The sequence below is a fragment of the Cavia porcellus genome, unplaced genomic scaffold (genome assembly GCF_034190915.1).
Source record: "Cavia porcellus strain 051 isolate PalLab524CR breed Dunkin Hartley unplaced genomic scaffold, mCavPor4.1 scaffold_2, whole genome shotgun sequence".
Lineage (NCBI taxonomy): Eukaryota > Metazoa > Chordata > Mammalia > Rodentia > Caviidae > Cavia > Cavia porcellus.
The window spans coordinates 32833915-32857804 of NW_026947485.1; the positions used below are offsets into that span (position 1 = coordinate 32833915).

At 46.8% G+C, this 23890-nt stretch overlaps 2 protein-coding genes across 4 annotated transcripts in view; both read left to right on the forward strand.

Moving 5' to 3' along the window:
* The first annotated feature begins 4770 nt into the window (after positions 1-4770).
* Ghrhr (growth hormone releasing hormone receptor) lies at positions 4771-17850 on the forward strand. 3 transcript variants are annotated; one of them, XM_063240305.1, is made up of 14 exons: positions 4779-4951; positions 5484-5643; positions 8443-8545; positions 8673-8780; positions 9469-9566; positions 10823-10920; positions 11616-11745; positions 12759-12912; positions 13159-13219; positions 13705-13774; positions 14511-14602; positions 15168-15297; positions 15802-15843; positions 17487-17850. In XM_063240305.1, exons 4-14 carry the CDS (start codon positions 8711-8713, stop codon positions 17610-17612), a joined length of 1071 nt encoding a protein of 356 aa, XP_063096375.1. In that variant the 5' UTR covers positions 4779-4951; positions 5484-5643; positions 8443-8545; positions 8673-8710; the 3' UTR covers positions 17613-17850. The 3 variants fall into 3 exon arrangements, with proteins under 3 accessions (XP_063096374.1, XP_023420029.2, XP_063096375.1); XM_063240304.1 differs by lacking the exon at positions 5484-5643 and having other exon boundaries at positions 4771-4951; positions 16943-17850; XM_023564261.2 differs by lacking the exon at positions 5484-5643 and having other exon boundaries at positions 4771-4951.
* A 3514-nt stretch (positions 17851-21364) lies between these two features.
* Adcyap1r1 (ADCYAP receptor type I) overlaps positions 21365-23890 on the forward strand; it is a 110971-nt gene continuing 108445 nt past the window's right edge. Inside the window, exon 1 of the mRNA XM_023564288.2 lies at positions 21365-21695. The gene's annotated coding sequence lies outside the window, so the exon portion shown is untranslated. The remainder of the gene's footprint in view (positions 21696-23890) is intronic.

Here is a 23890-nt window from a genome sequence, read left to right on the forward strand (position 1 = left end):
ATCGGTACCAGGGATCGAACTCACGACTGCCTGCTTACAAGGCAGGCGCTTAGGCTGCTGAGCTAAATCCCCAGCCCCCTATTGTCATTTTTATCTGTTTTGTGTCTTTCCGCTTTCTTTGAGAAGAGATTTTTATTGTTCATGAGATTTCTCTCTGGTATTGGTTTTCCAGTAACTTAATTGCTTGGTGTCTTGGAAGTTTTTCATTTGTATATTCATTCTGCTTGCCACTCATTGAACTTCTTGGATCTCCAGACATGTTTTTCGTTAATTGGGAAAATTTTCAGACTTTTTTCTTTTAATATTTTTTTTTGGAGCCCCTTCATTCTGTGTATAACTCTAATTACATGCACATTAGACTATTTGATATTATCTCCCAATTATCTTACACTATTTATTCTTTTCTTAAAGAAAATCCCTCCACTCATTTTTCCCACCTTTTTTCTACTCTTTATGTTTAATTCTGGATAGCTTATGCTGTGATAATTTCATTGCTCTTTCTGTTCTACAACATTTACTCTGTTATGAATTACAACAGTAGGTGTGTATGTGTGTGTGTGTGTATTTGTTTGTTTTTCATTTCAGACATATACTTTTTTCACTTCTGGGTACTGAACCCAGGAAACACAAAACTGCATTCCTGTACTTTTCTTCTTTTTATTATTGCTATTATTATATTGTTTTGAGACAGCTCTCCCTAAGTTGCCCAGGTTGGACTTGAATGTGAGCTAGTTCTGCTTTCACCTCCTGAGTAGCTGAGCGCATAGGCATATACCCCACCATACCTGACTGAATTTGGATTTTTAAAAATAGTTTCCATCTCTACTCATTGTGATTGTGTTTTTTCTTTACCTTACACGCCTGTAGTAAGTTTGTAACAACTGCTTTCACATCCTTATCTGCTAGATCCAGCATATTTGGTATATCTGGGAATGTTTCTATAGATTGATTTATTTCTTTCGTTATAGTTTATGGTATTTTTTATTTCTTTGCATGGTTGATAATTTTTTTGAATATTGGACATTATGAATTACACACTTTAGTTTCTGGATATTGTATTATTTAAATGGTGCTGGATTTTTTTCTAGTGGAGTTATTTTGTTAATCCTTTTTAGGGTTTACCCTTAAGTATGTTACAATGAATCCAAAGCTGCCTTATCTTTGCTGTAGGGATAATTTCATCAGACTACTGAGATACTGCTATTCTATATCCATGTCTTGTGAGTTTCACTCGGGTGAAATAATTTAATAAACCTCAGCCCCATGAGTTTTTAGAATTTTCCATCCTTCTTGTTCTTTCTGTGATTTGCTTCTTTTCACACACACTCAGATAGGTACTCAGGCAAAGATTGTGGGGCAAGATGCTGAGAGACTTGTGCCAAAGACTCTGGAGCTCTGTCTCTGTGGAGCACCCTCTCTCTGCTATTCTGCTTCACAAGTTCACCTAGTTAGGCCCTCTCAATTCCATTATCTGTCTCCTTCACCCATCAAGTCTACCAGGTTGGGCTGGGTTCTGCCTCTTCAAATTGTAATCTGGAAACTCCCCAGGCAGAAAACTGGTACATAAGGTTAAGATGGTTTATGTTCTAGTGTCTAAAAATTGATTATTTTGTATATTTTGTTTGGATTTCTTGTTGTTAAGGCAGAAAGATAAATCAATCAGTATTACCCATGTTGGCTCGAGGCATAAGTTCTTCAAAGTGTGTGTGTGTGTGTGTGTGTGTGTGTGTGTGTGTGTATAATTGCTGAAAAAACAGGAAAAAGGGTCATATATATTTGAAGCATTTTCATGTTCATACAGAATGAGCTCCTACTTCTATACTTGTTTTTCAGAGCTGGGGATAAAACCCAAGATCTTGCACAAGATAAGTAAGCGCTCTCTGTATCACCGAGCTACACCAAGCCCTCATGGTTCATAACTTTAACCTACTCTCTATCACTCCACTGTATAAACAGATTACATTTTCTTTAGTTATTCTGCTTGTCATTGAGTTATTATATTATTTTCTGGTTTACATTATGTGTTATAAGTAATAAAACTATTAGGAGGCAGCTATGAAAACAAAACTTCAGATTTGCAGGATAGTTTATTTATAGACACAATAGGTAATACCAAATTATTCTTCAAAGTAAGTCAGTGATATGCAATCCCACCAGCATTGTATGCAAGTTTCTACTTCCTAACACTATCTTTATGATATTGTGTTATCAAACACAAAATTTAGGCAGTATAGTAAGTGGAAAAGGTAGCTTCATTATTTTAATTTTTAAGAGTATTAGTAATGTTCAGGATCTCATTTGTTTATTGGTCCATATATCTTACTTCTTTTCTGAATTGACCATTCATAGATATTCTTTGCTTACTTTTCTATTAGATTACTTTTCTCCTTGCCATTGATTTATAGATTTTTACAATACATTTTATACTATTTTGGTATACCATTGGTTTCAAACACTTCTTTTAGTTTGAAGCTTGCTTTTGGTTTTCATCTATAATGTTCTTTCTTGAGAATACTTCTTAATATGGTGGTGTGGTCATATTTCCCTAATAGTTTCCATTTTATCATATAAAAATCCTGTTCTACTTTAAGGTTGTGGAATATGTTTCCATTTTTAAAAGGGTCTTATTATTTTGTAGGTAGGATTTTAAAATTTTAGAATCTATATTTGTGTGAGCTAATGATCTAACTTTATGCTTTTCATACAAAAAAATCAGTTGTTCCAGCGTTGGCTGCTGATACTTCATTGTTGTTAGATGCTACTATTAATGGTTGTCCATCGGAACTGTGCACTTTACAGTGCCTTTACTTGTCTATTGTCTTAGTTACTTTTTATTCATCACTGAGACAAAATATCTGATGCCCCAAGTTGGGGAAGGAAAGGTTTATTTCTTACAGTTCTTGGAAGTCTCAGTTCCTGCTCAGTTGGCCCCAAGGAAGGGTGGCATGGTGGGGCACAGTTCATGGCGCTGCAAACAGAAAGGTAGAAACCAGCAAGAGAGAGACACATCTGTTTCTTGCACTTACATCATATCCTGCCTCCAACCCTAAGTGGGTGTGGCCCTCACACCCCCAATCCAAGTGCATAATGAACCAATGAACCAATCACAAATGCATAATTGCATGAAGCTTGGGGCCACTGACATAAACCATAACATCTACTTATCCCACTGTCCTTATAAGGAAGGTACTAGTATTATCTCCATTTTTCTAATGGGAAATGGAGTTTCAGAAGGATCAAATAACTTACCCAATGTATGACAGCCAGCAAGTGGTGGAGGCAGAATTTGAACTCCATATATATATAGAAAGAGAGAAGAAAGCTCCATAACCTTGGATTATTCTGAAGGATGGGTTTTAGGGGACTTTTGGGGGAACAAAGCTTAGGTAACATTCACTATTATGAATTATCAATATCAATTTTTAACCATCATTGATGCTAATGATATTGATACTATCAATGATTATTAATCACAATATTATTCCTGTACCTCTTTGAGGCCAAGAGGCAGAAGTTCTAGGTTAAAGAATTAAGTCACAGCTTCTCAGCATTCTATTCTCCTAGCCTATGAGTCCTCAGCCTGCTGAGAGAGGCACTCTGCTTCCCCGGGGGAAAAGTGCTGAGCACCGTAGACTACTGCTTGTTCTGTGCGTGGCTGTGCTCACAAAACCTGAGATACGAGGTTGGCGAGGGAGGGGGGCTGAAGCTTTGGAGTAGCTCATATTTTCTTTTCAAAATATTTTTCAACATTTTGTTGACAATGAATAGAAGTGGAAAAATAAAACTCTGTTGATGTCAAATGATTCCTGAATCCAGATGTGGCGGGGGCGAGAAGCCTTCCATATTCATGACACTCTGTAAACACGTCTGGCGTCTCTAATGTGCAGCCCAGCACCCTCTGCAAAGGGAGAGCTGCACAGTCAGAAGAATCCATCCACTCCTTGAGCATCCACGATCCTCCAACATACAATTAAATTCCAGGCTCTAGCATAGAAAATTGTGTTAGCCTGGCCATGGAGTTTTTGCATGTTATAGTCATAAGTTATAATACAAATGATCAGACAATGAATATTCAAAATAATGTGAGTGGCTTCCTCTGCTCCAGAAGGCCTATCTCCAGAAATCCTTTTGTGTTTCTTCCAAACAGCCACCTTTCCCCTCTCCTGCCATAAGGAATTTAGCGGGACTTTGATTTGTCCCACGTGAACTCGAGAGTCTGGCCATGTGCAGATGACACCTTGCCATTCAGGCTGGTGTCCTTGCCAGGTAAAGAAGCCAGGTCTTGCCAATACAGCACAGGACTGATCCACCTGTGGCAGAGCTTACTGATACATCTCTTCCTTATAGCTCGTTCCAACTCTCTGATGTGCATTTTTGTGGATCAGGCTGGGAGCACCAATCAAGCTGGGGGCTCCCTGAGGGTGGGCCAGGGTGTTTGTGCTGTTTTTTTCAAGTCCTGTTATTCTGAGGCAGTGGGGGCAGGGCTGTAGTGCAGGCCACCCAAGAGCTGGGCTCAGGGGGCCACACGGTAAAGTATATTGACCTGTTGCAGCACAAAATCCTCTGGTTATTACCTCTCTGAGCTCTAGGCCTTTGCTGTCAGGATACACTCCACACTTTGAGGCCGAGTGAAGGGGCTTAGGGATAGGGGCTCAGCCCCTCTGTGCTGAGCATGTAATGTCCCACCACAGGGCCAGGCTGAGTTGGGCAGTGTGCTGGGATCCTGGTGAATATTTAGCGGTGTGTCCCTTTTGCTTGCTCCTGCCTATGCAAATAGTCATCCTGAGAGAGAAGGCAAACCAGACACTGTGCTCACAGCAGCAGTGGGCAGGGTGGAGAGAAGCAAGTCAAGCCTCACTGAATCTGATCAAGGGATCCCCGCCTAGCCACAACCATGGACAGCTGGAAGTGGGGTGCCTGTGTCCTCTGCTTGTTGAGCCCATTAGGAGCCGTGAGTAGCCAGCTTGGATCCTCCTGCCTCTCACTGGGCTCCAGGTCTGAGAGCCAAAGGGCATTTGGGTGCCCAGCTGAAGACCTCAGTCTTTCCCCAGCATGGGCACCTGGAGGTATCCAGGTGCTCGTGCTGGCTCAGGGTAATCCCTGGCCCTTTCCCAGCAAGTCTGCTCTGACTGTTAAGGTGTGCTTCCTGAAGCTGAGCTGCTGCTCACTTCTCTGCTGCTTCCCCTAGAACCTGGCTGTGCCCTCTCGGGGCTGGTAGAGACCCTGTGGGCCCTGAGACTCTCCCTTGGAATGGGGAGATGAAGGCAGGCCCTCTCCTCAATCTCCACTGTGTGTTTTTCTCTAAGCCATACATCCCGACCTTTGCTACACACTCCTTGCTAAAGACTGTAGCTCCTTTGTACTCACCCCGTGATTCTTCGAGCACCCTCAGTTTAGTTGTTTCCATTGAAGAAGATGTGTTCAGGACCAGAGTGAGTCTGAGTAGTTAGAGGATGCTAGATGTTCCTGCTCTGCATTTATAGGACTCAGTCTTCCACCAGTGATGCCTTGGGTGAAAGAAACTTCTGGCCTGGAACACTGAAACAGGGGTACGAGACAGAGGGTCCCCTGTGTGCTGCAGTCTCCTGGAAGCTTTCCCAGGTCAATGCAGGTGGCAACAAGAACTAGGAGGGGAGTCACAAGGTATGAGGAGGATGTGGATGGAGACCTCTTTCTATCTCCACTGCCCTTCCTAGGGGAAAGCAACTCTCCCAGCACCTGGCTGACATGGGTGCATTGGTTTTAAATTGGAGTCTTGGAACCATGAAACTGACGGTGTGACTATGGGCAAGTTCCTTCCCTTTCCTGAGTGTCCCTTGTCTCTTAAACAAAAAGAGGCAATCCCATCTGTTCACCAGCACGTGCAGTGACTGAGTCTGATTTGTCAGGACCAGGTATAGTGTACAATGCTGGTATCTTCCATTGTCCACACTCTTCCTCTCCTCTGTGTGTACCCTATCAAAAGCTTTATGTTCAGTAGTGGACCTTCCATTAGTGGGGCCACTCAGCAGTGGGTACTGTTGTCAATACCAGAACTAAATCTAATCATCTTCCATCATCTCCTATTGTGGGCTCCAGCTCTACAGACCCCTGAGAAGTGCAGTGGTCACAGAAGGCAAGGCTGTGCAAAAATGATGGGGTCTTCCTCCTGGAGGGGGTAGAGATTGATGTGTGCATGGGGGTGACTCAGCAGGAGCATTGGGTGACTTGTCATCTCTTAAGCTCTGCCTCTTCATCCTTCCTTACATGATCCACCTGACAGCTGGCCCAGGGGCCACACATCCCAGGGCTCCGGTTGAGCCTCCCCGAGTTTTTTCATTTTAGTATGTGTGGGGACTCTATGTCCATCTTTTAGGTGGAGGTTGCTCTGGGGCCCTGGTTCCTTTGGCCTTAGCATTTCCCTAGACAGCCCCTCAGAACATGTCCCAGGAAGGGATGGGACTCCCAGACAGTGGAGTGAAGAATAGAAGACATAGCTTTGCAAAATCACAGGGTGACAATCATGCAGATTGTATAAGAAAGTCATTCTCACCTGTTCAGGGCTCAGTTTAGTTTTCATTTTACGGTAGTCTGGTGGGGAGTAGGAGGTAGAAGTGTTAGAAGTCCTGGCTTTGACTCCCAGGTCCCTAGAGAATTTGCTAAAATAACCAAGTCTGCAATCCACAAAAGGTCTTTGTGTCTCTGGTGCCATTCCCTCTGGTCTCCAGTTGGTTTATGAGGCATGCCTTCAGAAATAGTGCCAGAGAGACAACTTGCTTTCCAGTTTCTAGATATTATTCCCTGTGGTTTCTGGGCAGCACCAGACTCTGGGAAATCCCTAAAGCTGTAATCTATCGTAACTACCAAGCCACTCATGTAGATAATTATTCTATCCTTCTATGCATCAACACACCTTCTGAGAGCACCCTCACTCCTCTACTGTCCATCCATCTATCCATCCATCCATCCATCCACCCACCCACCCACACATCCATCCACCATGCATGCATGCATTCATCCATCTGTTTTTGTCTCTACATCCTAGTCATGCATTCCCTCAATTAGTAAACTACCTGTCTACTCCTGTATCCTTGCCTGCAGATCCCTGAATGTCTGGAATGGTTTCCAGTAGGCTAGCATCAAGGATTGGCAGAGCTAAGTTCTTTATGAAGTCTATAGGAGAGAATTTACTGCCTTGTCCTTTTCTTGGCTTGCAATGTCTTTATGTTTCAGCCTCTCTTTCTCTTTTTCTCCCCTCTTCCAGGATCAAATCTAAGTCTCTGAATCTGACCTCTCACTTCCTTTGTGTAAGGCCTTTGTGATTACATTGGGTCACTACAAGATCCTCTGCTGACATCGTTTTCACTTTGTCGATATGTAATGTCACATATTCATGGGTTGCAGGAAGTAGCATATGGAGTCTCTGAGCCTGCCTGCTGAGGTAGTCTCAAAAGAATTGTCTCCAGGGAGATGAGTGCAGAACGGGAGAGTAACAGTTTAGGAGGAGAGGCCATTCTAGGGACTGAGCTGAGCATTGTCGTGAGATCCTTGGAGGAATTCATTTAATGTGTTTTAGAATTTAATTCCATGAGATGAAAAGAGAACATATTGGGAACCCAGCCAAGAGTCACGATAGTCAATATTGAAAACCTGGCCAAGAGTCCCAATTGTCAGTATCAATAATGTCCCGAGAAAAATAAAAAAAAAACAGAAAAGTATCATAGTCCAACAATGACTGGAAAGTCAGTGTCTCTGGATCTGATCTCTTCCACTCCCCAAACAGCCACTATTTATTTAATCTATCCAGTGATAGGTGGGGCTAGCAAAGGATTACAATTTATCCAAAGACTCCTACTCCAGAGGGCGGAAATAATCTTATGTTTGAAGTATCTGGACCTGAATATAATCCTGTGATGATTTAAGAAGGCATAGATGATCTCATGCTTAGAAGTATCTTGTCCTTGACTGTAATCCTCAGATGACTGAAGAAGGCAAGATGATCTTACGCTTGGAAGAGTCAATGGGAAACCTCAGATGGGTGGTACCAGCAACCCCAATCCTTCCTTTCATCCCACAGGGAAATCTGCAAAACCAGTCACTGTGAATTTGTGGTCCCCAACTGGAAAGCATCTGTTCAAACCTCTGTCTGTCCTTCCTTTTTTTCCTTTCTTTCATTTTTCCTTTCTTCTTTCTCATCTTCCTTCTTGCCTTCCTTCTCTCCTCCCTTCCTCTTCTTCCTCCCTCCCTCTGTCCCTTCCTTCCTTCCTTCCTTCCTTCCTTCCATCTTTCTTCCTCAAATAAGAAGGATCATGAGGCTCCTTTGTAAGTCCTGTGAGGCAGGCCTGGGCTTAGGATCAGGACACAGAAATAAATCAGGGTCCAGCTGTCTTCAGGCTACGTGGGTAGGGAGCTCAGAGAGAGAGCACTGAACTGGCTTGGCTTATCCTGTTCACTCTCTTGCAGGTGCAGGGATATGTGCACCCAGAATGTGACCTCATTGCCCACCTGCAAGAAGATGAGAGAGCATGTCTGCAGGTGGCAGAGGAGCAGTCTAACACCTCCCTGAGTATGGGACTTGGGAGGGTGTGTTGGCATCCCTGGCTTGGCTCCCTCTTCCAGCCTCACCTCTTGGAGTGCTGGACCAGCCATCCTCTTGGCAGGGGTATCCCGGCATCTCCCATCTCTCTGTCTAGGCTGTCCTAGGACCTGGGATGGCCTTCTGTGCTGGCCAATGGCAGCCACTGGAGACTGGGTCACCCTCCCCTGCCCGGATTTCTTTTCCTACTTCAGCTCAGAGCCAGGTGAGAGGTCCTGGTTGTGCTGGTGACAGGGAGGTGAGATGGTTTCCCTAGGGGTGGTGGCACAACTTAGAGGGCACACTGCTGACTTGGGAGGCAGGCAGACCTGGATTTGAGTGCCAGCCTCCCCTCTGGTGGCATGATCCTGACCCCTGCCCTCTCCTGAACAGGAGTATGACACTAACCTGACATGGGGAAGATCAGAGAGCAGAGCACAAACATGCTGGATGTGGGGCCAGAGCCAACCAGCCACGCTGCAGCTGGTCACAGGAAGCCCGACTGCAAGGGTGCAGGAGGGCAGGGCTTGGCTGGCTACTCAGATGCACCAGCATGGGCAGGGCAGAAGAGAATCTACTGCTGCCTACCTCTCTGACCTTGGTTTCTGGTTGGAGTGTTCCTTCAGGGGCAGAGAGGGTCTGCTTTTTTCCTTGCTGCCATTATTTTGCTGAAGGTCAGCTTGCTACTTCTCGGCCCTCCAGGAAATGATTCTCTCTGTTAACAGAGGGCACGTTGGAGGCTGGAGAGGGGAGGCCCCAGAGTGTGACCGGGCTGGCTGGACCTGACACAGGGCACCCAGAGGGAGCTCGTCCTTTTTCTACCACTTTACCATTTAGTGTGCAAATTCTACCAAGCTCCCCTTCCTGAGAGAAGGGAGTGGCCGTGCTGACCAGAGGCATTTGCTTCTCCCCAGGGACTGTGAAGCGGGATTGCACCATCACAGGGTGGTCAGATCCCTTCCCACCTTACCCTGTGGCCTGCCCAGTGCCTTTGGAGCTGCTGACTAAGGAGGTAAAAGGCTTTGGGTATTTTAGAGAAAGGGCTGCCACGAACATTTGTATAGGTTTTGGACTGCACAACTGGGAGTTGGGGTGGGCTGCCTTTTCCAATCTAGCCATCAAGTTGGAATTACAGCAGTAGCCAGGTATAGTGGCACATACCTGTAATCTCAGCACCCTGTGAGGCTGAGGCAGGAGAATCATAAATTCAAACTCACACTGGGCAATCTATTGTCTTGAAATTTAAAAGACAATGAAAAATGGCTGTAGATGTAGCTCAGTGTGAAGCTCCTGGGTTCTGGTCCTGAACCTTGGGGGCGGGGCAGTCATACAAGAGAAGGTGCTAAAGTGTCTGATGCAATGAGGTCACTTGATGATTGCTCAAGGGTGACACATGTGCCACTCTGCTTGGAGGTAGAGGAGAGGCAGAGGGCAGGTTGGAGATGTGCTGGCTCCCATCTCCTTGCTGAGCCCCTCCCTTGCCTAATCTAGAGCAGGGAGCCAAGAGGTTCTAGAGGAAATCAAGGCTCTAGGCAGCACTGGGCAAGATGATTCCCCTCCTTGGTCCCCAGTCTGTGGGACCGCGACCATGGCCATGGTGCAGGCAAGGGGGTGACTGGGTCCTGGACTCCAGCCAGCACATCCCGTGCTGCACGGGAGCCGGGCCTGCTCCAGTAGGGCCTTTGGCAGGTGTGTGCACCCTCACAACCCCATGTCTTCCTCTCCTTCCTCCTAAAAGGTCCAACGGTGTATGTGCTCATTTTTTTTTTTTTTTTTGAGAAGACTGAAGCAGAGAAGGGTAGGAACCCCTCAGAAGAGTGAGGACAGGGGCCCAGTACCTGCACCCTTCTCTCTGGTGGCCAGACAAGGCTCTGATCACCTTCAAACCCATGGGTGCAGAAGGAGCTTTTCCCTGTATGCCTGCAGCTGTCCTCAGTGTCCTGGCCATCCCATTTATGAGGGGACATTGTGTTCCCAAGCTGGCGAGCAAGCTGGATGTTGACAAGCATGTCTCGTTTCCTCTTGGGCTTTGTCACTCCCCAGGGATGAGCAGCAGCAAGTGCTCAGCGTTCCCACCCATCAGATCCCAGCAGAGTGGGCAGAGACAGGACAGGAGCAAAAGCCACCCTCCCACAGGGTGCTTCCAGCGATGCCCATGGACACCTCTGTCCTGGGGAGAAAGTGGAGGGGACTGCAAACTGCTCCTGCTTGACAGACAAGCCACCCTTTCCCCAAATGCTGAGATAGTCTCCTGTCTCCTTTTCCCAGATATCTTACTTCTCCACCATGAAGATCATCTACACCATGGGCCACAGCATCTCTATCGTAGCCCTCTTTGTGGCCATTGCCATCTTGGTTGCTCTCAGGTTTGCCGTCTTCATCAACAGCTCCCCGTCACCCCGAGGACCAAGTGTTACTTTGCTGGGATAGTTAAGCAGTTCCCAGGTCTAGGCACCATGCCTATGTCTACCTTTTCTCCCAACATCTAATCACCTCTTTCTTCACACACCCAAAGTTCTCTCCTATAGCCTTGCCTGTGCTTACCTACAGCTCATACTCCTTTCTTGGAAGGCCTTTTGCCCTCTTATGTTTCTCTCTCCAAAGTAGAAGCCCAGCCCCTCTTGATTATTTGAATCCTCAAACCACTGTCTGCTTTAATGGTTCTATAGCCTTCAAAATCAGAGGCCACACTGGGCGTGTCCTGGCCTCTGCTGGGTGGGTGGTGGGTCCTTCTGATGATCCAGGGGACTCTGTTTCAGCCTCAGATCCCCAGATGGGAAGCTCCTGCAAGCAAGGACAAATAGTTTTTTCTGCTCCTTCATCTTTGCCAGAGCCTAGAGCAATGGCTGCTCAGCAACAAGCAAGGCAAAAATGTCAAGTCCAGCTCAATTTAGATCAATTTAGTTGGGCTTGATTCCATTTGATTTGGCTTGATTTGATTCATTTTCATTCCACTTACCTCCTGCTTAGCTCAACTCAGCCAAACAAGGCCTCTCTGGAGGGACAGCAGAAGCCTCTCTCCTGGCTGGCCAGCTGTTCCTCACCTCTCCCCACCCTCCAGGAGGCTCCACTGCCCTCGGAACTACATCCACACCCAGCTGTTCGCCACCTTCATCCTCAAGGCGGGAGCGGTGTTCCTGAAGGATGCTACACTCTTCCAGGATGACACAGAGCACTGTGTCTTCTCCACTGTAAGGCCATTGGGGTGGGGGTGGTGCAGTGGGAGGAGAAGTGGCCAGATGACAGGCATAGGTGTGTCTTGTGCTGTCCTCTGGGGGGCCCTAGGCTCCCTTATGTGCATAGATTTGGGCATTTCTTGGAGGAAGAAGCTGAGGGCTGGGGGAGATCTGAAGAGGAAGTGGCTACAGAGCTAGGTTGGCAGCAGAGATGAGAAAGCTAGGAGGAAGGATTTGAGACTAGAGTGAAGACTCTCAAAGACAGAGGGCCTGGAGCGTGGCCACAAAATAGTAAGTCATGAAGTCATGAGGAGAGCAAGGAAGGGGAAGAGTAGGCTGAGCACATACAGGTTGTCTGTGAGCCCAAAGTTGGCTTGAAATAGGACACATCAGTGAATGAACTGACCCACCGATGAACTGACTTAACTAATGGAAGCATTAATTATTGAGTATATTGAGTATATATATGTGCCATGCAGCCCACTAAGTGCTTTACACATATGATATCTTTTAGCCTTGAAGGACAGAAGCATGCCTTTAGCCCTGTTTTGTAAATAAGGGACAGCAGGCAATGTGAGGGGCTGGGTCTGACACTGGGCTTTCGGGTCTCAAGGCCACACTGCTGCTCACAATTGCTGGTGAGAAAATGTGCGCATGTACAGTGTGTTCTACAGCTCTGAGCTTTTGCGAGGATCTGTGCTCCATCAGTATAGCTCCCGAAGGATGGGTAAAAGGGAAGACGAGCAGCAGCAGTGTTTATGCAGTTGCCACAGGGATGGGGCCATGAGATAGGCACTGGCTTTTTCTTTTCACAGGTGGGAAGCTGAACATGAGGAGGTTTGCATGACCTGAGGCTATCTATGTCCCAAATCTGGGTTCTTAGCCACTCTATTATCCTACCCCATCTGCTATGGGGTGGGCCCCTGGAGTAGGATGGAAATGAAGGGGCCCTAGAGGTTCAGGGTCTCAGTGGATAGTGAAGGTCTGGCTGAGGGCAGTGATGAAGCATCCAAGTCTCTGGCCCCCAGGTCCTATGCAAGGTCTCTGTGGCTGCCTCCCATCTTGCCACCATGACCAACTTCAGCTGGCTGCTGGCAGAAGCTGTCTACCTGAGCTGCCTCCTGGCCTCCACATCTCCCAACTCCAGGACAGCCTTCTGGTGGCTGGTTCTTGCAGGCTGGGGTGAGTTCTGAGGGCCTGGAAGACCCAGGGAGGTCACAGCAAGGATCTTCACTTCATTGGTGATTACCCTGAGGCGGGGTGGGGGTGGAGCAGGGGCGCTAAAATCCTACTGTTCTGGAGAATGGTCTCTAAGCCTTTGTTGGTTCTGCCTTTGCAGTTCCTGTGTAGCTGGCAGTAACAGTGTGAGACAGGGTTGATCTCAGGCCATAAACACAGACTTTTCACTGAAATTTTTTCTCTGCCAAGGACTCCCTATGCTCTGCACAGGAACCTGGGTGGGCTGCAAGCTGGCGTACGAGGACATCGCGTGAGTCCCAGCAGCTGCCTTCTCACCACCATACTTGGTGGGAAGAGGCTAATTCAGATGACCAGTTCTCCAGGCTGGAAAGAGAGTAGAAGGATCCAGCTTCAGTGAGGTGGAGGAAGGGCTGCCTGCAAATAGCTAGCAGGAGCAGGTACAGGGGCAGAAGGGGCCAGATTGTCAAGGCTGCCTGCATGAGGAGGAGATGGGAAGCTTTCACCGGAATGTGGGATTCGTGAGGCCAGCAGACTTCAGACAGATTTTATAGAGCTTCATCCATAGAGAGGTTAAGCCTAGCCTGGACTGCGGTATCCTGTTGGAAGAGAGTCTTACGTGGATGAGATGTGGAGCCAGAGAGAGATGGGATGAGATGTGGAGCATGAAGTTCACAGAGGAGAGGACTTGGGGAACAGAGAGAGAGGGTAGGAGAGAAGGGCTTGGTTACTGCAGAAAAAAGGGCTGACCTGAGTCTTGGCCCGTCCTCTCCCCAGGTGCTGGGACCTATATGACAGCTCCCCCTACTGGTGGATCATCAAAGGGCCCATCGTCCTATCTGTTGGGGTGAGTCTATCAGGCCTGTGCTCTTCGCTTCATTCAGCCAGCCTCCATTGGTCTGTAGAAGGGTCGCACACAGCAGGGAACTCCAGGCTGGGAGTCAGGAAATCTGGGCTCATCTGGTCTGCTGATTCTCTAGGCAGCCCTCTACCAGTCTTAGAACCCTGTTGGTTAACCCTGATGGGCTCCCCCAGCATTTCCGGGAGCCTTCTGGTTCAGTTTGATGTGATGGGAACACCTGGTTCCCACTCAGCATGTGAGGCTACTTGGATAGCCTTGTACGGCTTTGTGAATGTGGGAATTTTTGTCATCATAGCAATTGTTCAAAGTGATAGACACTGATTGGTTCTAGAGAAGACTTTGGGAGGTTTCCAGAGGCAGGTGGTGAGGCCTGACCCTTTCACTCTTTGTTGCTAGGGTGAAGAATCAGGGTTCCCTGAGTCCCCCTCTGCCCTCCAAGGTCGACATTGAGACCTCCAAGCCTTAGGCTACACTATTCTAGAATAATGACGGTGAATCTTTTAGAGCTTTCAATGATGTAAACTGCTCACTGCGGTGCATGCGCCATAGATTCACCACTGCTGTTCTAGAGCAACTATCAGTGCATCCATCCACCTGCACATCCCCGTGTCTCAAGGATTTGGAGTTTCTAGTTTCCCCAAAAGTGGCTGGGACTCCACCACTGGGTCACCTAGGGCAGCTCCTGGTCCTTGCTCTCCATCTTTTTATCCCTCATTTCTAGGTAAACTTTGGTCTCTTTCTCAATATCATCCGCATCCTACTAAGGAAACTGGAGCCAGCACAAGGCAGCCTGTATACCCACTCTCAGTACTGGTACTGTGTGTGTGCACGTGCGTGTGCGTGTGCGTGTGTGTGTGTGTGTGTGTGTGTGTGTGTGCGTTCAGGGGTGGGGGAGGAGACATGGAGGGAATGATTCTACGTGCTCTGTCTTACCAGGCAGCCATTCCTGACCCCAACACCATCCTTTTCCCTATGTCCCCAGAGAGACTAGATATGATTCCTGCCCTCCAGAAGATGACAGAGTGGGAAAGGTGGGGGTGCCAAGCCATCAGTGACCAAGCCACACAGGCTGACAAGAGCTGGCTCGACCTCAACAGGAGTCTGGAGAGGGAGATCTTTTGTAGATCAAGGGCAGAGGGAGGAGAAAATGGTTTTTAAACTAGACTTTTAAAAGTGCGTAAAGTCTGGAATAAACTGAAACAGAATCCAGTGCCTCATAGCGAGGAAGTCCAGGAAAATATGGGAGGACGGAGCACTCAGGGGTGGCTGGTGCCCAGGGTAGATGTGTGGAGGTGGTGGACAGGGTACACTGATGGTGTGTGTGGGAACTTCTAATCCTAGCTTGTACTCTGTGGGGGTGGGGACTTCTTCCCTTTAGGCGGCTCTCTAAGGCAACACTTCTCCTTATCCCACTATTTGGAATTCACTACATCGTCTTTAACTTTCTGCCTGATGATGCTGGCTTAGGTATTCGTCTCCCTCTGGAGCTGGGGCTTGGGTCCTTCCAGGTGAGGTCCGTGCAGGTGCTGTTTCCCACAGGTACCTGGGTGGGAAGTCTTTGCTAACCTCACAATGGAGCGAGGACTATCATTATTCATCCATCTCTTCAGCTGTCCATCCATCTTCCATCCATCTTGCTATCTCTCTATTCATTCAACTACTCTACCCACCCATCTAATTATCCATATATTCATCTGTCTGTCCATCATCCATCCATCCATCCATCCATCCATCCTTTACCAAGCACCTATTATATACTGAGTAATACAGATGGAAGATGCAGAAACCAAGAAAGAGACCAAGTCAACATTACAGCCATAGCAGACTTGCTATGATGATTACATAAGACAACATATCTGCCACATAATGATTAATGTGCCTGAATTTTCTTTTCATAAAGACCTGGCACAAGCTACAAACTGGGGGGTGGATGGAAAGGCAGTGGAAATATTGTGTGCACCTTGAGTAGAGACCAAGCTATCCTGATAGTTTTTTCCTCTGTGGTCCCACAGGGCTTCATCGTTGCCATCCTCTACTGCTTCCTCAACCAAGAGGTGTGTGACTCTCTGGTTCCCCTGACTCCCAGAGCCCCCCTGCCCCCAGTCCTAGGGCCCCCTCTCATCTCAGGCTGACTCCAACATCCTCTACTCCTGTGATCTTTTGTAGGTATCATTCCTGAGCTCTTGCATCGAGAAGAGCTCTTGCATCTTGCTTTCTGTAGACATCTTTTACCCTCCCCTCCTCTGATCTGAGGCAAATCCTACTCTCTGCTTGTCAAGAGATGAGAGGAGGTCTTCCAGGGGTCAAGGGAGAGTTGGGGAGAGAGTAAGCCTGCTGGGGTAGGGGGAGAGAGAGGAACAGAGATGGAGGGACCAAGACAATCAGAGGTAGACCTACAGGGAGCTAGGAAATAGATTCTGAGACAGGGAGGAAGGTCCAGAGCAGAGCATGGGAAACAAAGATTCTGGAAGAAAGAAAGAAAAAGCCTAGACCAAGCAGAATTGGAGGTAGAATGGACAGAGTAGAGGGCACTGTGGAAGTTGCAGATGAATGGGAAGGGAAGGCCACCCAGAGGACCCTGTGGATTTGCCCAGTGTGGCATCTTGCTCTGGGCAGAGAGGTGGGAGAATCCAGCTGAGTTCAGGCTCCCAGGCCCTTGTAGTGTGCACAGGCAGGGTCAGGGCTCCCCCTGGCGGCCACAGACCTGCCAAGGGCTTTGCCTTCTATGGAGACCTGCTTGCACTTGTCCTGACTCCTGGCTGGGAGCATTGCTCCCTGCCTCACCTGCCATCTCTTACCCCGAGTGCCCCCTTCCTTCTGACTCTGCATGCCCAGACCAGCCTCTCAGGGTCCTGTGTATCTTCTCTGGCTCAGAGATGCAGACAAAGAACTGCGGTGTCTGGGTATAGCAGGTCATGGGCCTAGGAAGTGCCAAGAACAGTCTAGGATGAGGCTGATGGGTCTAGGGAAGGAGTTTCTACAGGACAGTTAACAGTGGTCTGTGTCAGGGAGCAGGGTTGGGGACCAGATGGTTACGCATCTCTGGAGACACGGAACTTTACTACTCCCACTAGTGCTTTTTGTTCTGGAGCAGCTGAAGGACAATCATTTTTATGTGAACATAATCTGTTTTTTTTATATCTTTTATTACAGCCCCAACTCCACTTTGTCAGATGGGTGCAGTGCTCTGGGTTCCTCTGTCCTTAACAGCCCCATGGAGATATGAAGACATAGTCTCCCCTTCCTGTTTCCCAGGCAGTTTTGCTTTCTGTTCTCTTGTCTGCAGCCCCTCTGACAGAAGTCTGGGTCTTCCTTTTTTCCATTCATGTCCTCTGGACAGAGTCCCTGTGGCTTTACTTCTGCTCACAGCATTTAACCCCAGGCTAATCAGAGTCATTCAGGGGGACAGAGTAGATGTTTTGCCAAGAAATCAAAAAAGCACCCATAAATGATATTAACTGGGCTCAAAGGAGTGATAAAAGTTAGGAAAATGAACCAAAGATAATAGCCAAAAGTACTCAGAGGAAGGAGGAAGTAGTATCCTTTAGAGGTGGTACTTAGCAGGCACTGCCTGTGACAGCTATGGCATTTCTTTCTTGCTGTTTTCCCACAAGCCCCTCCCTGCCTCTCGGTCTCATGGGGATTAAGTAATGAATGGGAGTAAGGTTCTCTAACATCCTCTTCCCTGTCTCTGGAGGTGAGGACTGAGATCTCACGAAAGTGGCATGGCCATGACCCTGAACTTCTACCAGCCCGGCAGACCTGTACTAAGTGGACCGTGCCTTCTCATGGGGGGGCCAAGGTGCTGACATCCAGGTGCTAGACTTGCCACACCACACAACTGGAGGCCACACATGGGCTTGGGCAGCCGCTTGGTGCCCACCACCATCTGGAGGAGAGACCAGATGCCTCAGGTTGTGCTGCCGCCCGGGCTTTGCAGCTGACTTTTCTCTAAGACTCTGTATGCCATTCTTTGATTCCCTTGGTTGCTATATCTGTTCTTGGGCCCAGGGCCAGAGCCAAAAATCTGGGGAAGCCAATAAACTTATATATGAACGACACATTTGAGTGTGTAAATGTGCTTATGAAGGGAACAAATCTGCATTTTTTATTTGGATTTCCAGATGATAGAGTTGCACGGATCATTCCTCGGTTCATGCTGGATTACCATCACTAGTGTCTATGGGAGCCCTCCTATATATTTATGTTTAAAGTATATTTTCTTTGGTCCCCACCTCTCCTCCTATACTCCTCCTCTGAGAGACACGGCAATGGGTTTGTTGTAAATCCTTATGTTTCCATGTTGCAAAACTGGAGTGTTTCATACCTCTGTTTTGCATTTGCATAAATGCTATTGGTTATATATCTCATCTTGCTCCTAACATTTCCCCCTTTAGCATTAACACTGTGCTTTTGAGAAAACCCCGCTCCCCTTGTTGCAGTGTGTACATCTGGTCAGCTGTTCTGCCACCTGGTGCCATTACCCATGGTTAGCTGTCCCCTTCCCTCTGGGTGGATATCCATCTGTGTGTCCCTTAGGGGCTGGTGGAGTAAGTCTTCCTACAGGGCTTACCTGGAAGCATCAGTCATACCTCTCATTACATAAGTACAAGTATTGCCAGATTGCAGCTGCAAATCAGCACTCCCACCAGCAACTCTCGGTTCCCCAGTGCCCACAGTCCTCAGCACTTGGTATTTTTCAGCTTGTTAATGTTTGCGAGCCAGTAGCATATGTACAATGACAACGCATTGCTGTTCTCATTTGTATTTCTCTGATGCTAAACAAGCATAAACATCTTTTCTTGTGCCTGCTTAGCCTTTTGGGTATGTTTTCTAGGGATTATTTTTACTCTCTTCCTCTGGGGTAGAGATTCCTCAGCTCTAGGTATTTCGCTTACATCCTTCCCTTTGTGTATCTCCTGTGTCCCAGCCTATTGGCTGCTGCCCCCCACCTGAGGCGAGACAGCGGCACCATCCAACTCTTTGTCACTCTCCTCTTTGACAAGAGGGAGGAAAAAGAGAGCCAGATGCTATCTTTGGGGATTTGTTTGCTGATTGATGTGGTAGTGGGACTACAGTGCAGAGAACTCACACATGGACACTATGGAGGTCAGAATAAAATCTGTCCTTTGCTTGGTCTACTCACAGCAGTGTTCTATGGAACTCAGCTCCATTCACCCTGCCGCCAGGAAGCCTTCTGTCCTTACACCAAGCTTTCCTGATACCCCTCCTTTTCCCTGTTACCCTGAGACTCTACCCCACTCCCTGTCTCTGCCCATTTGGGCTGATAACCAAGTGCCATTCTCTCCGTCCTGGACTGCATTTGAGTTCTCTTGTTCCTGTGATCTTTTTCTGTACAAAAGACCTGCATATAACCTACCTGGACCAGATTTTCTTTCTTAGGTCCAGGGGTGCCGATGCATAGGGGTGTGTGTGATAGAGGCTGATAGACATCTATTCTCTCACGCTCATGAGAGTTCCTGTGAAGGGAGATACAGTTATGTGAAACCAAAGGTCACGCTGTTACTCGTGATGCCCAGCTGCCTGACTCTCTGCTGGGTAAGACAAATGCCAAAGTCAAAATGAAAACCCATCATGCATTCCTTCCTTTAGTCTTGGTCATAAAAGTACTTCACGCTCCTAGCAGACTTCTGGGAGATGTTGGAGGAATTAAAAAATAAAGTAAAAACCAACTGTGATGCTACTACCCTGCAACATTCATTATTAATATTTCTGTTTGCTTCCTAAAAGGGGTTTTCTTGCATTTTTGAAACACCTTGAAGACACAATATATTTGTAATTTTGCATCTTGTTTTTATGCTTTAAAAATAATTTGTGACATACAAATGGCCAAAAAGCATCTAAAAGTGTTCAATATCATTCATCCTTAGGAAAACACAGATCAAAGCCACAATGAAACACTGCCTCACACCTCTGGTGAAAATGGAACAAATGGAAAAATAGCAAGTGTTACTGAGAATGTGAAGAAATTGAAACCTTCATTCATTGTTGGTAGAGATTTAAAATGGTCAGCTGCATTGCTAAAAGGTTTGGCAGGTCCTCAAAAACCCAAACATTGATACATCCAACAAATGTACTTCTGGGGATGCAAACCAGAGTTGGAAACCCAGACAAAAACGGGTATACAAATGTTCATGGCATCATTATTCCTAACAGCCAAGTGGTGGAAACAACCCAAATACCCATAAGGTGAGGACTTGACAAATAAAATAGATAAAGAAAATGTGGTCTATCCATGTGATAGAATGATAATTCCATAATACAAAGGAATGGAGCACTAACACCTACTGCAACGTGTACAAACAGGAAGCTGTGTTTCTAAATGAAAGAAGCAATCACAAAAGGCCACATCATGTATGATTCCATTTCACTAATATAAAATATCCAGGATAGACAAATTGCTAATGGGTACAGGATTTCTTTCTGAAGTTATAAAATGTTCTAAAATTAGATAGTAGTATTGGCTGCACATTGTGACTATTCAAAAAACAGACACAATTGTACATTGAGACAGAGTGAATTTTATAGCATGTGAAATATCTCAGTAAAGCTGATGTTTTAAAAAAAGGTAAATGGACTCTGCAGAATCCTTGCAGAAATTTTTCTGCTGCAGAATGTGTAAAGTCTGTATAATAGTGTTTCCTTAGCCAGCAAGTATTTAACAAATCCTCTATTGCTGAAAGTTAATCTTTATTTTTAAGTAAACTTCCTTGCATATTACTCTTCATGTACACTTCAAAAAAAAAAAAAACCCCAAATTTTAGAATACACTATCAGAATTTCAGAATAAGTTCTCCTGCTTGAGCCAGTGTGGTGTACAACACATACCCAGGCAATCAGCTCCCAGAAAAACTGCTCTAGTGGATTCTTGCACAAATTGCCAACATTATAGCCTGGTTATTATCATTAAAAGCATCATTTTCGCTCTGCATTTTAACTGATGGTAGAATTGTTTACATATAGCAGTGTTAATGGTTCGTGTTAGTTAACTTTAGGGATTAATTAATGATTAGCATTAATTAACAATGTTTGCGTGTAGAGATGTTAATGGTAGTGTCTAGTTGGTGGTTAGCAATTAGTGGCTAATGTGAGCAAAGAGTCTGACTTGTCAGTGGTTAGTGTTAGTTAATATTAGTTAGCGGTTAGTTAATATCAGCAGTTAGTTTATGGCACCAGTAGTCACAAAAGCACTTGCTTTGTGAAATGTTTGTCCCTTCTTTAGTGGTTTGACCTACGACTGCAAGTTTTCTTTTTGCTCCTTCCAATTTCGCTCACAAGCTTCAAAGTCCCACCATTTCTCTAATCTTTTCCAAGATGAGACTGTTTGGACCGGGGCTCTGTGCATGCATGCGTGTTTCTGGCAGGACCCGTGTCTGGCAAACTCTTTCTGAGGGCCTCCACTTTCCCAGTGATAGCAGGAGGGATTGGTCAGAAAAGAGGCTGGAGAACAGGCAATGGGGCAGGTTGAGAAGAACAAAGCTCATATCAGCCACCAGGTGGCAGATGAACTGCGGCCGAGCTTGCGGGCCTGGCTGACCGGCGCCCTGGGTGAGGCTCCCTCCCTCCCCTGACACTGAAGACCGCCAGAGGAGTCCCAGGGCCCAGGCTGAGAGCTGAGAACAGGGCATGGTGTCAGAAGAAGCAGTCAGGAAGAGCTTCCTGGATGAGGATTTGAGGGCTGGGATGTAGGCCTTGGAACACTGGAGCCTCCCCTCACCAGCTGGGCAGGAAGCAAGAATGTGGCTGCCATCAGCTGGGGAGCGTACTCAGAAGGAGGGTACAGAAGGTCAGTGGACATCAGACTGAGCCTTCGTCCTCTGGTGATTCTCATGGCTTCACTCCTGGTAGTGCTCTGGGTCCGCAGAGCCGCCTGTCCCTTCACTGGGTAAGTAATTGCTAAATTTTGCTTACATAACAGGTGTCCTGCTGGAGTCTGGAGACAGCTACAGACTGCTCTGGAATGTGGCCCTCTTCTAGAGGCTTACAGTATGAGGAGGGTGTGAAGGTCAATTTTATGTGTCAATCTGACCGGACCACAGGTATTGATCATCAGTCCTGGATGTGTCTCTGTGTGTGTTTCTGGGAGAGATTAGCATTTGAATGGGTAGAGAGTAAAGCGGAGAAAGTTCCCAAGTGAGGGTGGGCGCCATCCTATTTGTCAAGAGCCTGACTAGAAAAAACGGTAGAAGCAGGCTGGATTCTGCTGGCTTCCTCTACCCACCCATGAGCAGCAGCCTTCAAAAGTCTGGTTCTCAGCCACTGAATACACTACATAGGCCTTTGCCTGCGCCAGTTTGCAGGTGGTTCCCAGCTGACTTCCCAGCCTCCTACATAAGCCAGTTCTACATGATAAACCTCTTTTTAGGCATGAGGATGTAGCTCAGGGGTAGAATACCTTCCTAACACTCATGAGATTCTGAGTTCCAAACCAAAATACTAATACTAGCAATAATGTAAATGAATAAGTATAAAAGTTACAACACATATATGTATATAAGCTATATAATTCTTTTTTCTGGGTAATGCTGATTAGTCCAGAGAGCACCAGGTGGGGCTCTCTGTGGCAGTGCTCCCACTCTGGGCAAGTATGTTATAGTCAAGGACACTGGTGGCTCACCTCTCTCCGGGAGGCCACAGCTTAGGCCAGCAGCAGTGCAGCTGTGAGCAATGCACAGCCTGCTCCAGGGAGCCACCGTGGCCAAGGCTCTAGTTTCACTTTTGGTCACAGACACAGCTACTCAAACCAGTAAGAGTGTGGACAGGAAGCCAGAAGCGCCACATGGTTGTCGTGAAGTCCTCCCCTGCCACCATTGCCAAAATCTCAAATCCACATGGCCACAGCTTCTTTTCTTCTTGCGGTTGTTTTCTAACCCAGGTCCCACAGAGCTGTCATCAATGAGCAAAGCCTTAGTGGTGACCTTTCCTATTGCCTGCAGGACAGGCTAGGACTGCAAGTTCTGGGCCTCCACTCTAGGCAAGGTCAGAATTGTGTGGCAAGCTCCTCAAACATAGGGAAGACATTTAGAATATGCTGACCAGCCACAAACATGGCGGAGGTTTAATACATCTGCTACAAGAAGGAGGCAGTTAGAACTATTCAGAGAGTGGACGGAGCACTCCAAAAGGTGCATTATAATGGCTTTAAGCACACAGAAGAGAAGTTGAGTATTGAGAGGACAAATATCTGAAGGGTCAGACTTAGTCTGGGAGTGCTAAAAGAGAAGCGACAAATCTTCCTGGAAGAGGGGAAATCTGACCTGCGATTAGAGCCATGAGTATGAATTGGCCAGGTGAAGCCTGGGTAGAGGAAAGGACACATTCAAAGGAAGGAACTTGGTATCTGGTGGAACTGGCAATAAATATCAGCTGGATCTATGAGAAAAGGAAATGGTTATCTGTGACCATGGAAGGGCAAGGCCACACCTGGGTCATACAGGGCCAGGAAAGAAATACTAAACTAGTTTGATTCCAAGAGTTATTGGAAGTGTGCGATATAATGGACTAACAGTGTTTTCAAATAATCCCTCTGGATGGTATGTGAAGACTGAATTATAGGTGGAGACACCAGCTGGAAGCCAAGAGAGCGAAAATAGGCGAGTACTAGGATCATAGTGGTTGAAAAGATAAGAACAGATTAAAGGCTCCAACAGCAATGCTGAGTTAATGGAGGGGATAAAAATTTCTAGGAAGTGCTCTGGAATGAGTAAAGGTGGTAAAGGAGCCAGATTCAAAGTCCAGAGTACCAGTTGGTCTAAATGCGTTCAGTCTGGGATTCATGAAAGGTACCCAGGTGAGATGTCCAGCAGGATGCAGGTGAGGTAACACACTGGACACAGGGGAGACATTCAATGGGAGACAAAAGAACTGTCCAGTGTGAGAAACCTAAGGGGATGCCAACGAGCAACTGGAGCTAAGAGATTTGACTTGGAAGTGGACGTATGGGTTATTGGAATATTGATGGTGTCCAGTACCAGGGTTTGGTGAATTAAAAACTGGTGGTCAACTTTAATGTCAGTTGAACTGAATCAGCATGGTGCTGAATGTAGAGGGTCCACCTGAGGACTGTCACCAGCATAAAAA